The sequence below is a fragment of the Genypterus blacodes genome, unplaced genomic scaffold, assembly GCF_046128005.1.
Source record: "Genypterus blacodes isolate CSIRO-AG114 ecotype Tasmania unplaced genomic scaffold, CSIRO-AGI_Gbla_v1 ptg000170l_1, whole genome shotgun sequence".
NCBI classification, from domain to species: Eukaryota; Metazoa; Chordata; class Actinopteri; order Ophidiiformes; family Ophidiidae; genus Genypterus; species Genypterus blacodes.
Genome location: NW_027466971.1, coordinates 195,966 through 212,500, shown reverse-complemented (window position 1 = coordinate 212,500; position 16,535 = coordinate 195,966). Strand labels below are relative to the sequence as shown.

The 16,535-nt window shown below is 40.3% G+C and overlaps 1 protein-coding gene across 1 annotated transcript; it reads right to left on the bottom strand.

Annotated features, from left to right (window-relative positions):
* Positions 1 to 519: 519 nt before the first annotated feature.
* amph (amphiphysin) lies at positions 520 to 16,417 on the bottom strand. Its single transcript, XM_076167731.1, has 21 exons — positions 16,261 to 16,417; positions 15,517 to 15,597; positions 15,126 to 15,180; positions 14,689 to 14,783; positions 14,185 to 14,280; positions 13,992 to 14,099; positions 13,777 to 13,862; positions 13,290 to 13,365; positions 13,084 to 13,166; positions 11,744 to 11,882; positions 8,979 to 9,098; positions 8,715 to 8,798; positions 8,079 to 8,105; positions 7,585 to 7,608; positions 4,877 to 6,566; positions 4,472 to 4,645; positions 4,247 to 4,297; positions 3,079 to 3,120; positions 2,348 to 2,539; positions 1,293 to 1,394; positions 520 to 648 (listed from the first exon to the last, which is right to left on the bottom strand). Exons 1-15 carry the CDS (start codon positions 16,327 to 16,329, stop codon positions 5,313 to 5,315), a joined length of 2,397 nt encoding a protein of 798 aa, XP_076023846.1. The 5' UTR covers positions 16,330 to 16,417; the 3' UTR covers positions 520 to 648; positions 1,293 to 1,394; positions 2,348 to 2,539; positions 3,079 to 3,120; positions 4,247 to 4,297; positions 4,472 to 4,645; positions 4,877 to 5,312.
* Positions 16,418 to 16,535: the final 118 nt, after the last annotated feature.

Below are 16,535 nucleotides of genomic sequence, written 5' to 3'. Positions count from 1 at the left end.
ATGTAATTTCATATGACAGAAGTTTTCAAAAAAATGAACAAGGACTACATTTTACATTGGGATATTCTTGTTTCCTATGTTGATATTTAAGTAAACTCTTGTTTCTTTCTTTCATGCTGGAAGTTCACAGGTGTCCCTCAGAAACACTGACATGGTGGACATCAATCATTCTTTTGGCAAAATCACAGCAAAACCAATGAAAGAACAAAGTCAGGAACACAGCCACAGTCTCAACAAAGAGCCTACAGTAACACACAGAAAAACATTAAGAGTCAACAATAACAACACACAGTTGAAAATTTGTGTTTGATGCAGAACAATTTCCAGAAGAGGGTTCACTGCACTATCACACCATGCTTGTTTATGTTTACGGAATACGATGGGAAAACTATGTTAATTATTTCATTTAAGATGTGGATTTCCTCAGATAAGAAAATCCCTCCCTGTGTTGTCAAGCAGACAGCAAGAAGATTATCAGTTTTTTTCTGCAGAATGTTCCAGCGTGTTTGGATGGCATGGACAACTGCGTCTCTCCACCAGTTCTCAGTCCAAGCGCTGGGTGAAGTTATCAGGGAAAAGTCCTCTTTGGGCACCAAGGCCATGTGTTAACCATTCATTTTCTCTGATCCCTGTGAGCCAGCCAGCATCCTGCAACAAACACAATGTAAACCCATTAAGTTGTTCCATTAAACCTATTTTCTTTACTAACTTTTTAATCCCTCACTTGTTGATCAAAGCCATTCAACATTGTTTTTTTTAGTTAACATTTCAAAGGAAATAAATGCGTTGTTAGGTTGAGAAGACCCACACAGAGATTCTAGAGTGGAAAATTTCATTGTGTGTCATAAGAAATATTTACTTAGTACTTAGGTATACGTGCCTGTAGTTACTTTAGCTCTTGATCATAGGTCGTATGTGAGACGTGTTCATGTGTGGACACACATGTTTATGGGGAGTTCATGTTCCATGGTATGTTCATGTTTACTACATTGACCAATGTAATCTTAATCTCACAAAGGGAACCTTGAGTACTCTCTGCTTCAGAATATTATGTGGTGGTAGTCCAAACAAGTACACATCATTAATGTACCATATTCTGCTTGACCAGGTCCATGTATATTTAAGTAAGATGACCATATCACTCTTCAACTCAAAATTCAAAATTGGTGTCCCATGCCCACACAAAGCGGACATGCATGCAGACACACATCACCTGATAGCATTTACTGGAAGATGGAATTGTGTTGATCTCATGCACACAATATGGTGATTTTCTTTTCTGTTGCCCTCACCTGATCCTCGGCTGAAGCGGTGGGAACCACAAGAACAACATCACCTCTCTTTAGCTCCAACTCATCTGAATTTGCAGCCTCAAAGTCATGCATTGTCTCCACCTGAAAGAAGAGTCCATCTAAGTCCAGCAAAACTTCCTATAAGACTCTAAAGTAAAAACATTTTTAAGGACAATTCTCAGGTATTGAAGCCCTGAAATATCAGCTGGCTGTGTAAAACTAGGTTATCATTACAATAACCTATCAAATAAAAGTGAAAGAGAGCCCTGGAAACTGAAGTGAAATCAAAGTACACAGAATAAGTAACTTCTTTAACAAAAACATTGAAGAAGGTCCATTTGTTTGGAATCCATATGTGCGTTTCTAGTCACTGACCCCCCAGCAATTTCATGCAAAATGTCACTTACAACACAGGGGGGGTCAATTTGGAGCGTCACGCCAAACTCAAACTTTTCAAAGTGAAAAAATTAAGATTTGTCAACAGATTTCACTATATTTCAATGAGAATTTGCAATTCCTGATTTCTGGGCTTTAAATCGAGCTCAGAGCTGTTCATATCTATATTTGTCTCCGCAAGTATAAACCTCATATCAAAGGTGCTGACAGGTGATATTTCGCAATGAGAGCTTCTGTTGTTGCTGAGTGAGTACAGGACAGGAACTTGACGCATGTTTCAGTTTTGATTTAGCATTCGAAATGTGGATTAATGCTTTACAACTATGTATAATAACGTTAGTGCTTTGTTTTCTTTTCCTCTAATTTTTAAAACTAAAAGTACAATCAAATAAGATCTAAATGATAGACATCAAATCTACAAATGAAACATGAGTGTGGAAATAATATTGAAATGAAAAAAATTGTAAAAAATTATAGTTCTGGCAAAAAGCAACAGAACTACAATGACCTTGGTGTTTAAAAATCCACAATAAACTTAAGCAGTTCCTGTTCCTGTTCCAGCCAATTGCATGAAATGTTTCTGCAGCTCCTCAGTACATACAGCAGGAATGTTTACATCTTGTAGACTGTACAAGATGTAAACATGTCGAAGGTCTGACCTTGAACAGAAAATCATCTGGGAGTCCAGACAGTCCACCAGAAGGACTAATGTGTTTGAGCTCCTGGTTTTCAGTTGGCATGCTGTTGTCACTGATGGCAGTCGGAGAGATAATGTCAGTGGCATCACGGTCATCATCACCTTCGTTGCTGGACGCAGGTTCAATCACGACAGATGGGATTGACATCTTTTCCTGCCAACAACAAACAGCTCTCATTTCAATTGCATTCAATACAAGTTTGTGAGTATTAGTGTGTTTGTTTGTCCAGAAAGAGGTCACCTGAAAACAATAACTACTCAATAGTTGTTAGAGTTACCCTAAAGGAAACTCTGCCAGACACACATCAAACCTCTGCTGTTGACTGATGATGGATACTGAAGCATTGAAGTTGGATGTGTTTTGGGCATCATCTCAAATAATGAACAAATGTGGTTTGTGCGCATGTGCGTGTGTGTAAGTAATGAATTAAAGATTGTAAAGATGGAGACCTTTCACAATATTATATAAAATTGAAGGGTCTACATACATTAAAAATATGCTATTCAGATTGTTGAGCTGGATAGTAGCAAGAGAAGCTGATGGGCTTGTGTAAGGTGAGGAACAGAATTTTTTGGGATTAGATGAAGTGTCTCTCTTTCTTTCGAGAAGGCTTGTTACAACAATGTGGCTGTAAATATTGAGAGAGGGTGATTATTAACTCTTAGAGACACAGGTACACCTGACGTATATACCGAAGTCTCATCCATTGGGCTCTCCTTGTTTTCCTCAGATTCCTGCACAAAAACAAAGAAATAGCAGAATAACATTTTAGAAAAATACAACACATTTTGGGGTTCTGATATTTGTTGGGATTTTAGTTTGGAGGTTAGGGTTCTTCTTTGCATGTGGCCTTTAGGGTTAGGGCACAGGTGTCAAACTCAGGCCCCGCCAAGTCATTTTATGTGGCCCATGAGAGCAAAATACACGTCTTTGCTGCTTTTAAGTGTACATTGTCCATAAACTCAATACCCACAACGCATGTCAATTTTGTGACCCGCAAAGTGACGGCATCCTGCCATTAAAATGCAGCGTTTCCACATCAGCACCAGATCAGCGATTCACGAAGGCGATTTTTCGAGGATAGATAGATTCTTTATAGTAGATATTTTAGTAAATCATTGTTTCATGTAATCTCTGTCTGTGAACGGCTTTCTGTGCCTTACGATCTTCTCAAATCAGTCATCTTGATCGATTTGCTCTCCCCAGCTTTCCACAGCAGTATCCAACTCGCTCTTTTACGTTCATTTCCAGCTTGGTACTTTTCAGTAAATGCTGCGTGTTTGTTCTGGAAATGTCTTTGGACATTTTGCCTTTTACTTCTCTTATTTATTATCATTTCTCTCCATATAGCAAGCACATTAGTATTTATTATTATTATTTATCTCCTGTATTGTTGTCAGTGAAAGCAAATTGTAACTGTCCAGGCAGAATTAAACTCTCTGTTCCTCCAAGACTTTTTTGGAGATATCCACAAATAGTGAGTCAGTTCAGTTCACATTTCTTCACAGATGTGGAAATGTATGTACATTTAAAATCATTTCTAGATCTTGACAAGTTGTTTTATATACACCTTATTGTTGTAATTGCACTTGTTTTACTTAACAGCTTTCAGGTTGTTCATTATATGTTTTGTAAAAAAGATAGTTAAATGCAAGCAAACATCTGCAATATGAACTTGTACCTCTTTGCACTAAAACAAAGGGAAAACTTGGAGTTGTCCATTAAAGGTTATTAAGCTATGATTTTACTAATCAGGCCCACTTGAGTTTAAATTGGGCTGACTCTGACAACTGACATGTTGTCACTGTGCTCATATGTCAAAATAATGAATGTTGCATCATGATATAAAGTCAGATTTACCACCAGGGCTGCATTGTTCACAGATGGTTTGGCCTCATCACCAGCAGGAATCTACAGAGATAGTTCGTAAAGAGGGAAGTGACTTGATTATTGAATTACTCAAGTTCAAATTTTTACAGTCACATCACAGGAGTTTATGACTGTTATTAAAACAAAGAGATGTATGGATGCATGTATGATGATAAATATGATAATGAAGATTAACAGTATCAGTATCACCCTCACAGTTGGTTTCTCCTCATTTGAGCTGTCTGAACTCTGGGCTGAGTATTCCTCTTCAGCAGGTGTTGACAGTGTCTCCTCCTCTCCAGCAAGAGGAGATGCAGGATCGTCTTGTACCGCATCAAGTTCTACGTCAGAAGCTTGAGGAGCCAGAGTTGTTTCAACAGCAACTTTACTCTTTCACCATACAGGTAAAGAAGATGTATGTCAATTTCTAAGATTGTATTACAACCTGTAATAATTATTGGACATTTAAATGAAAAATTGTAACAAGGCAAATTTCAGAAAGTAGAAAACTAACATAAAACATATGTAGAAAACAACAGATTAAAACATATAAAAACAATAACAATTATGATTCCACATCATGTTTCATACAAATTATAATGGAAAGAATTGTCAACTTACAATGTTATCAAAATCAGCAAAAAATGGTGGAGTGGCTGCGTCCTTTAGAGTGCATGTTTAAAAATGGAGGAATTTAAAAAGTCAGAAGTAATCACAATGAAAGAAAATTCATTAGATACTAAGAAAACATACATTTAATACACACTGTCTGTAGGTGTGTAGGAGTTGGGGGATTAGGGTGTGTGTGTGTGTGTGTGTGTGTGTGTGTGTGTGTGCGCGTGTGTTGTAGTAATAATGGGCGCCTGCATGATGACGAAAACACAGAAAATCAAGCAGGAGGAGTGACAGGAGAATCCAGGTTGGGTTGCAGGAAAACAACTCACATTTTGGCTGCTCTTTCAACTGAGGGTGAAGACAAGGAAAAGGGGCTTTTATTGAGTTCTACTCTATCCTATGCTACTCTACTACAAAGAGGACACAAGGTGAAGTACCTCTTCTACAAAGAGGACACAAGGTGAAGTACCTCTTCCTTTTCTGTATCTAGCTCTTGGTACAACGTTCCAAATCTCCGGTTTGCAGCTTCATCTTCTGACATGTCTGAATTTTCCAGTTCTCTATGGATTCTCGGGATTCTTTCTGTTGTGATGCCGAAGGGAGAGGCGGAGTCTCCATGACCAATTGAAGAGAAGAAGCCACTGCTGTCAGTAACTTCCTGCCAGGACCCTGCAGAGAATGCTGCCAAACGCTCAGCAAAAGGGTCCCACTGTGTTTGATCTTCTCCAACGGTCTGAGTGAAAGGGTCTGTGGTGAAACCGACCACAGAACCTTCTGCTGATGACTCCGGAAATGGATCAAATTCAACCCCCACCCCTCCTTCACCAAAGGGATCTGATTCAAACCCACCTCCTGCCTGTTTTTCAGATAAATGATCTGATTTAAACCATCCTGCTTCCCGAGTTTCAGCAAAAGGGTCTGATTCTGAAGCTAACCCTGCTTCCTGTGCTTCAACAAAGGGACCTGATCTACTTTTCTCTAGCCCTTGAGTCTCCCTCCTACCTCCTGAAATGTCATTGATGAAACCAGATGGGTTCCCCTGAGGCGTTGGGTTTGCATTGTTCTCTGATTGACCTGGTGGCACAGATACAGACAAATTTCCTACAAAATCCTCAATTCCACTTCTTGTACCTTCACTGCCCCCTTCTGAGCTGAATGGCCCCCATGGGGTGGCCCCTGGACCCGTCACTGTCTCTTCTCTTTCATCATCGGAAATCACCCAGCCACCACCCTGGCCTCCATCACCCCATTCCTCTGCAGTCTCATATTCTGATCCAGACCCATCTGGAGATCTGGACCACCTGTCTCCTCTGTTCTCTGTGCTGTCTTCTATCTGGTCACCATACTCATTGGTGAATAGCAGTCCTGGAGTGGACTTCCTCTGCTCTGGTTCTAAATCTTCTCGCTCCACCTCTACTTCCTGCTGTTTGACTTCGGCACACCCCATTGTTGTTGGGGATGTGGAACATTTGGGGTCCAAGTTGCTAACCTGATGTTCGGCCACAGCCTCGCTGTCCTGTATCTGAGGAGGAGGCATGGCGACATCTCCAACTGGCTGATGGCTGTCAGCAGAGGGCCTGTCCTGGCCACTGCCATCTGACACTTCAACTTCAGGGGCCCCATCGCCTCCTGAAACGGTCTCTGTCATTGAGCCAAAGTCGGCTGACCAGTCAGCCACGAAGCCAACATCTGCCTGCTGCTCAGGAAAAGCAAGAAAGTGTTAAAGGTCTTACTTGGTCTTTTGAAATTATTAACTCAAACAAATACATCTACAGAATTCGAGCACTACACTCTTCCTAAAGGGCACACATTACCTATTTTGATTTAGTTCAATTAATTTGTCTTTCGTTGATATTTGCTGAGTCAAGGACAGGTGGTGAGGTCCAATCTGCCTGGAGCATCAAGATTACAGCACCACCAGGAAATGAGAGGTTTTAATGCAATGCTAGGAAATTTAATTAAAGTAACTGCTTGGAGATTTTACTGTTTGTGTCATTTTATTTTAACACTGATAATCACTTCCTGCTCCAAATATGGGATTTGGCTGTTACCATCCAAAACAGCTTCCACCTTGTTTTCTGGGCCGCATTGATCAGTTACATTTTGGGACTTCCTGTTATTTCTCTGCTATAGCAGAACCCACTAATTTTGTTTGATCGCAAAATTGACAATGCTGATCATGTTTGATATGTGATCAGCTGCTCCTCCTCCAGCCCTTGACTGAAACGCAGCATCACTTATGGCAAACAGGTTAGAGATAAAGTCACAACTTTCTGAAAAGACAGACAGACAGACTAAGACACAGGCACCTCATGTTTGCGTTCTCTATAAATAGTCTAGAAAATCCAATCATTTGACGCTGGACTTACAGTACTGTAGTAACGCCATTGCTTGGGTCAAATACAATTTTCAGGCCACATTGTAATAAGTGGAGAACATAAAAATGCTCAATCAAAATGGCACCATACCAGGTATGATTGCTCAGAACTCACTTTTTACACTAAATATTAAGTTTCAATTGCTAGGGTTAGGGCGTTAGGGATATTTACCTGTGGAGGCAAACATAAAATCGGGTCCTGCAGACAGTTAACATTGGGGGAGAAATATGTTTATAAAAGACTGCTTGACTTTAGGAAGGAAAGGGTTAGAGTTGACCCTCAGGATAGGGTTAGGGTGAACTTACAAACAAGAGGTGCTGAGAAATGTTTACTTACAGGCTGTGCTGGCTGGCTGTTTGCCTAAAAAGATTTTAAAAAAGAATTGTCATTCATAAATTCAGATACAAGAAAATGATTGATTGTAATGATAGTTGTTACTTTCTTTATAGAAATTGTATTTCTGACCATGTTTGTTTATACATTTGTATTTCCCCTATCATTTTTAAGAAATTGTATTTAAGTCAGAAACAGTTAGGTACACAATATTGTTTGCGTCTGTCCATTCTTTGGAATCAAAAAATGTATATAGCTCGATTTTTTGGAAATAATAGGCTTCACGGGGAATAGTACAGGATGTTTGTAAGTCAGCCGGGCGTAACTCGGGGGCTGCCTGTACACAAGACGGAAACATTTTAAAACATTTAATTTTTTTTTAAACATTCATATCTTTGACTCTGAATACAATGAGCCAAATACATTCATTTAAACCGAGTTAATGACACCTTAGAAAGCAAGTACATGAGGTTAAAAAACAATTAGACTTGACTCACCGACCACATGTCCCAAGGCACAGCTGTCTGGAGGACAGAGCACAGATGTAGAAGACGGTTACACATTGTGACTACAACGTGAAAGATTGTCCTGAATGCCTCATGCGTCAACTAGTCACACTCAGTTGTCTAATCTATTCAAGGTAGTGATTAAGGAAATTCTTGCAGAATCCCACAAATGTAAATAAGAAGAGGATATGGCATCATGTGACGTAACAGAAGGGAACGTATCAATCCCAGCAGAGTAGAATGCTATGAGGGGCCATTAGCATCAGATGAAAATGATTGTCTGTAGATTATATGAAGTATAGATGGTTACATTTCAGTTCAGATCAAGTAAAACATTTTTTCTGTTTAAGGTTAGAGTCTCGGTGGGACTTTGTTTGTTTGCCAAAGCTACTGTGGGAACATTAAAGGTGTGAAATGGCTGATAGAACTAGGCTGCAAATTAAACTGATTTTCTCAATAATTTCAAAAATGTACATCCAGTTATTCCATCTACAGGACATTTTTGGCTCAAGTGACAACATGACCAGCTAGTTAGACAGGTAGTATGTGTATAGTATAGGTTACGTGTATAGATGTAGATTACCATCATTACTAAATGATGTAACCACCCCAGGTCCTTTAAAATACCTGTGGTATCGGGGACACGCTTTCATCTGGCTGAAATGCATCAAAGTCCAAGTCTAGCAGAGACTCTCCTGGTCTTTCATTGGGCTATGGACAAACAAAAACTTATGTTAGAAGATTTTGTTTTAAGGGGCTAAAATTCAAATGATTGCGACAAAGACAAAAAAAAAGAATGTGAAATGTCAATACAAATATTAAACGATTTTCAGTTTTGTTATCAGGTCAGAATGCTGAAACCAAACAAGCTCATTGTTTCCGTGCTCAGACCTGTGAAGGTGAAGGAGCTGGAAAGAATTCTCCTCCGAACAGGTCGATGATCTGCTCCTCAGCCACCTCTTTGGTCGGTGTGGCCTTTGGTGGGGGTGGCACAGGTGGTCCCTTTTTAAGCTGAAAGACAAACAGAATGACATTTTACATTTTTACATTCAAAACAGCTGCAGCTTTTCTCACCTTAAAAGTCCTACAAGATTCATATAACATTGCCCTAATGTATGACATCCAAACTAACCAACTTACAACATTGATGTCATAGTTATACATTACCAAATTGTGCATCCTAGACCAATATGAATCTGAAGAACCTCAACAAAATCATCATATTTATCTTTGGCTCATACAGTTAGGGTTAGACAACCACTACAAAATAAATGCAAAACTGTAATGATTTTCAGATGCACAAAGCCATTGAGCAGGTTGGGTTAAGTTCCACCCTGTGTTCAGAACAAGACAATGTTACAAGGTCACACGTACACAAACAATACTGAGGTTTCCATTGCATTTTGCCAAATTTTAAGTTCAGAATTGCAAAATGTGCAACAGCATAATGCTGACAAATGTTTCCAGAAGAATGGCGTGTTTGGTGTGGTGTTGAATTGAATGAGAGAAGAAGTTACAGCTCTACTAGACGTAAAGCAACAGCATGACACTGGAACTGCTGAAGAAGAGTAAGAGAACAGAGAGACAAAGAGTGGAGATATCTTTGGGTCCACATGTAAAGAAGTGGAGCTCAGCTGAGCTCACGTTGAGCTGATTCATGTTTGTCTGAATGCTCTTAGTATAATATGATGTCAGCATGAACCTGCACAGGCTCATTTCTCTATTAGAGACCAAACATGTGACACATTGGACCAACAAAATGGTAGAAAACTGCATGTTTACTCCTGAAGTTCTTTTCACACTGGCAGCATATCTGATGCTGAAGCAGTGTGGAGTTGCTTACTATTCAGTGTCCAGGTTAACAGTGCGCAGACTGCACATACCTCCACCAAGACTGAATTATAGAATTATGCCTCCATCTCTCAGAGAAGAAACATAACAGGTAGACCAACAACAGCCCCATAAAAATTATGGCAGTCTAACCCAGGGGTGGGCAAACTATGGCCCGCTGGCCATATACGGCCCGTTGGGGCTTTTTAATCCGGCCCGCCGAATTATTATTATATTATTAAATTATTTTTTATTTCAAATAAACCTTGTTCGTTTTACATTTCCCCGCAATGCCCACGTTTCCCCAATAGATGGCGCACTTCAGAGACATTGACCATTTTACTCCCTTCACTTTTCTCGCTTTGCCCTGCGAGCCCTTCTGTAAAAATGAGCGGATCAAAGAAACAAAAAGTGGACAGTAAGTGCCGAGTGTTTAATACGGAGTGGACAACAAAACATTTTTTCACTTAAGTCCGATCAAAGGCTGTATGCCTGATGTGCCAAGAAACTGTCGCGTTTTTTCAAAGACTACAATATCAGCCGTCACTTTGCTACAAAGCGTGCTAACTACGCTAGCAAGCAGTCAACGCAAGACAAAGAGGCGACGCGAAACGCAAAGAAATACAGCAAATCACTTGACGACCTGCACAGAGAATTCTGCCGTAGGTTCTCTGATTTTGAAAACATTTAAAAGTCACTTCAGCTGGTGTCCTGTCCCCTGTCACACGACCCTGAAACAGCGCCACAGGAGCTGCAATTGGAACTGATCGATCTTGAATCTGACTCCGTCCTAAAGGAGAAGTTTAACAGAAGCACAGAAGATGCTGACTTTTTTTGGCTCGACCTACGTATGTGAGCAGACATTTAGCACCATGATCATCAACAAAGCCCGTCACAGATCCAGGTTAACCGACCAACACCTCGGATCTATCCTGAGAATTGCCACAACAAGACTAACTCCAGACTTTGATGCACTGGCAAAAAAGGGAGATCAACAACACTGTTCTCACTGAAACTGAACATGAATTTCTCTACTGTTTATAAAAATAAAATGTAATTAAATTAATGCATATGGAAAACAATTTGTACAATGAGACTTGTATATTCATGCTTTGCTGCCTGTTAAAGGCCAAATACTTTCATATAATAGCTTTTACATGTCATTTATATTAGTTCACACAAACACTCCATCCATCCTTGACTGGCTCCGCCCCTCTGTCAAATTTTAGAACCCATTGTGGCCCGCGAATCAAAAAGTTTGCCCACCCCTGGTCTAACCCTAACCCTTTGTGCAAATTCTCTCGGAAACACAACTGACAAACAACATCGACATTGACAAACCACAAAACATCAATAAATGACTAAGTAAATATTTACTCACCAAAAAACAAAGAAATATGTGCAGCAAAGAAAATGAGCCAGAGAAAGTTAACATTTACATTAAGGTAACTACATTTACTTCAATGTTATTAAAATGTTCACTTCAAAGTTCCTATGTTTACCTGAAGGTTTACAAGAATGTTTACCTTAAGGTAACTACAAGGTTACTACAACATTTACCTCAAGGTTACTACAATGTTTACTTTAATATTACCAACAGATTTACCTCAAGGTCACTAAAACATTTACCTCAAGGTTACTACAATGTTTACTTTAATATTACCAACAGATTTACCTCAAGGTCACTAAAACATTTACTACACAAATTCACCACTACAATTGCTTCAGGATTAGGATCTGGACTGGATCCTGAGTATCAGGGTTCCACTGACTCATTGATACCTGCAATGAGAAATCAGACTGTAGGGGATCAGGGTCATGTTTACCTGTGATGGGGATTTAGGTCTAGGTGGTCCAGGTGAGATGGGGCGAAGCATGTGGTTGGAGCTGAGATCTGGACTCTCAGGTGGGCTTTCATCATCTGGTGGTGATGGGGTCCTGGCAAGTCGCAGAGGTCCTGAATCACTGAAGGATGAACAGAACCCACATGAATCCAGATCTTGGACTTGGCTCGACTTGACTCCACTTTTTACTCTGGCAACATGCTCAAAAGTCTTTTTACAGATCAATAAATATTGATTATGTTGATCAATCACAATAAAAATGCTTCAATCTAACCCTAACACAAGGTGACAAACATACTAATCAATAAAACAATTCACTCACTAATACAGCCAAATGCGGACCATAACATGTTCAGCACAATGCTATCAACACACATGAGAAGCAACAACGTTGAGCCTGTGCTGGTTGTTTTGTAATTAATAAAGGTTTTTTAATGCTTCCTGTGTCAATTGACTGAGACAGATTTGACAGCCTTCTTTATTTTTATTCAGATACACATACATTACATTACACATACACTGAGTTTTCCTTCAAGCAAAGTCCAGCCCAGCACCCTCACACAAAGTGTGTGAGGGTGCTGGGATCCATTTCCTGTCAACATTTCCTGCTATTGTAAAGTCCTGGCTGCTTATATACTATGTTCACAGTGGCTCTCTCCACTCTAATCATGATTTTCATAGGACAGCTAATATATGTCATAAGACCCCATGTCTTCTTTCATATCATTCCCTCCTTGATAATGATGTATACTAGGCTGGAATCAATCCAGTGACCTCATCAGTACGCTAGCAGAACCCCCTTGCCTCTCTCAACTGTAATCCTGGGCGATCATGTTTCTGTGCTGGTACTGGTTCCATAGAAATATATATATATATGTATATATATATATAAAAAAATATATATAAATACTGTGTATTAAAAAAAATAGATTACAAATGTAATGTAAGCCTTGCAGATTATGTCAAGTAGGCATTTGGCTACGGTGTGTAGTTGTGTGTACATCAAAAATATAAACAAACAATACAAAACAAATGAGAATTGCTTAACTGTGATAACCCTCATGTGGGAGGTAAGGAAAGTAAAAATGTCATGTTTGTTTATTGAAAAATGTGTAGGGTTTACTTGTATTTTCATTTAGAAAAATACATTTATTGATTCACCATGTGGAATATAATGGTACTGTAATGGAAAGTGTCTACTGTAATTGGGGCGATGCTGTTCTATGATGTGTTTCTACACAGTTATAAGCATAAAAACAAGCAAAAAACACAGGCGATATTGCCCTATTGCCGCACAAGGGTTAAACTTCGTCTGTACTGACCTTGGTGCTCCTTGGATGGTGAACATTTTGTCAGAGTGTTGCTCACCGAGGTTCATCATCACTTCATACAGCTGCTTACAGAGCTGTAGACAAGACAACAAAAAAAAACTAAAGTTAAAGACTAAGACTAAGACACACAGGCAAAAATGCAGACAGTCAGCAGACACACAGAGAGACATGCAGACAGACACGCAGAACCCACTCACCGTAGAGATGTCTCGATGAAATCGGCTCTCCAGACTGGTCACACTCTTGAAGGTGCCGATGTAAAAGCAGACACGACTACAAAGCAAACAAGAAGATGCTTTCAATTCTAAAAGTTGTGCAATGTAGAGGCGTAGCATGTTGTTGTGGGGTGCTGTTATCTATGCAATGACTTCAATTTCATAAATTAAGGTTATAATTGCTTAAATATTTACATTTTGCAGAGCATTATCGTGTAAAGGTTAACTACTGCTCCAGGAGACTCTCACAAATAGCTCTCTCTGTTCCGCTCTCACTCTCTCTCTCTCTGTTACCCTCTGTCTCTCTCTGTCTCTCTGTCTCTCTCTCTCTCTCTCTCTCTGTTCCGCTCTCGCTCTCTCTCTCCCTGTTCCGCTCTCGCTCTCTCCCTCTCTGTCTCTCTCTCTCTCTCTCTGTCTCTCTGTCTCTCTCTCTCTCTCTCTCTGTTCCGTTCTCTCTCTCTCTCCTCACCTATCCCACAGGGTTGGCAGTTCATCCTGCAGACCGACGTCCAGCTCATCGAAGACTTTCTGAGCCTTTTTTAGCTCATCCTCTGCCTGAGAGAAAAACATCTGTTCATGTCCCAGCTATCATACATCACAGTTTTGCATTGTGGCTCATGTGTTATTTCATCATGTATGATTGACATCAAATTCAGTTTATTTATTATTTAAATGGCGACAAACTTTCATCATTTTGCGGTCGTTCTTCATCCCTGAAGCCTGCAGTGTTTCTACATGATGGCGAGCACTGTCATAGTCAATGAGCTTCCGACTTCTCTTGGCAACTCGGTTCTACATTGGAAAGCAGCAATTAATCATTAATCGTGTTTCAGATGGTGATCAGAAACATGAAGTAGATGTTGAGTGAAAGTGGCACCTTGAGGTCAGGAAAGTGTTGCAGATACTCATCCAGGCTGAGCAGCGTGGAGTCCACCAGTTTGTTATTAAAGTCTTCCCACAATGCATCACAGTCCTACAGAAACAGACAAAGACAGAATATACAGAAATAATAATAATAATCAATAATCACCTTAATTATGATATATTTTGCACACCTTCATACAAAATTTTATGTCACATGCAGACTAATGAGTCACAAAATGTTTCATTCAGATTTTCCTTGCTAATGTAATTTGAAAAGTCAAAGAAAATCTCTCTGTCTTTCTCCTGGCTGTTCGAGCAGTGAATTTCTCTTTGAATTGCCTCTACTTAAGTTTCTTCAATTTCCTTAGACTAGTTTTTCATAATTCTCCTGCTTAACTCGACACAAATAAAAACATTCAAACACAAAAATGTGTTGTAGCACCACCTACAAGCCAAATGGATCACTTACAATTGATTTGTGTGTGCATGTTTTACAGGTGTGAGGGGTGTCACTGACCTTGCCGATGGTCATGACGTCATCCTTGCCGTGCCAGTCTGGTTCGTAGACTTCGTGCAGAGATTGAGAGAGGTTAATGGAGGCCTGCTGCATGCCTGTAAGGAACAACACAGACCTTTGACTCTTCACAAGAAGTTGTTTCAATTCAACCTATTTTTATAGCGCCAAATCACAACAAATATTATCAAGGCACTTTACATGCAAAAGAAGAAGTCCAACATTCCCCCATGAGCAGCACTTTGCAACAGCAGCAAGGAAGCACTCCCCTTTAACGGGAAGAGAACTCAGACTCTGGACCAGTTTAACATATCTATAACCTGAGTTTCCTGCACTCATTCTGATGAAGACTGTCAGCACACACACACACACATACACAAACACTTTCACAACTGTAGTGGCGAAGGATTTCCAGGAAGAAGACAACAACAAAGTCTCACCTTTAATGGCTGCCATATAGGCCTTCATCTCCCTCTGCAGCCTGGAGCCTTCAGACTGAAGGACCACACAAACATGACAACTCAGTAACGCATTGAATTACATACTGAACGATTCATGAATATAAAGCATATGTGATTACATTCACAATGAAATACAGACCTTCAGAGACATCACACAGAGACATGAAAGACGTTAGACAGAAACACAAGATACTTCACACAGAGACACTGCAGATATCACACAGAGACATTAAAAACATCACACAGAGACATTTAAGACATTAGAGAGAGACACTAGATACTTCACACAGAGAGACATTACACAGAGGCACTGTGGACATTACACAGAAAAGGGATGAACAGGCATGATGGACATTACACCTGTCCTCACCTCTTGTCTCTTGAAATTGATGACCACTTGTTCAAACTGCTCATCTTTGGTCTCATCTGCCTTTCCCAGTTTCTGCAGCACCTGAGACAAATCATAAATATGATTTAGGAAGATATCTAAATTGATGATTAGAACCAATCAGCACCATGGACAGTGTTCGCTAACACGTTTGAACCAAGCAGCACCATGGACAGCGTTCACCAACACGTTTGAACCAATCAGCACCATGGACAGTGTTCACTGACGCATTAGAACCAATCAGCACCAAGGATAGCGTTCACTTCAATTCAAAGACAAAACTATAATAAATATAAAACTGTTGATGTGTTAAAAGACCAAAATAATGCATACGTTTTTGAGTCACTATTAGGCATCAATTCTTGTTCGGCAGGACAGCGACGGCATAAACCCTTTAAAAATAAACTGCAGCCTGATCTGGACGTTTGGTGTTACGTCATCACGCCGCGGACAAACAGGGCATGCCCCCCACACCCCCATCCCCCTCTGCCGACCTTTAATAGGATAACAACTCAACACCTTCACTAATTAATATGTAATCAAGCAACAAATTGTCAATAATAGTGTACATAAGCGACAAACTAAATCCACAGTCGGCTGCAGCGGCTGGTTGAGTGCAGCGGCCTCCAGCATACAGCGATGCTTCTTTTTTCTCATCCGTCTCTGCTTCTATCCGCTCTGCTTCCTTCCTTCCGGGATCAAAATGAAAGGAATGCGAAGTCCCACCTTCTCCTGCGCTCTGTTCAGCCTTTTCTGCACATTTTTTGCGAAAATTCCCGTCTTCATGTCCGCCATGATGACTGCGGAGAGCAAGAGAGAGAGAGCGAGTGAGGCAAGGGGGGGCGGGAGAGCGAGAGCGAGAGAGAGAGAGAGAGAGAGAGAGAGGGAGAGAGAGAGAGAGAGAGGCAAGGGGGGCGGGAGAGCGAGAGAGAGAGCGATATAGAGAGAGAGAGAGAGAGAGAGAGGGAGAGAGAGAAAGAGGGAGAGAGAGAGCGCGAGAG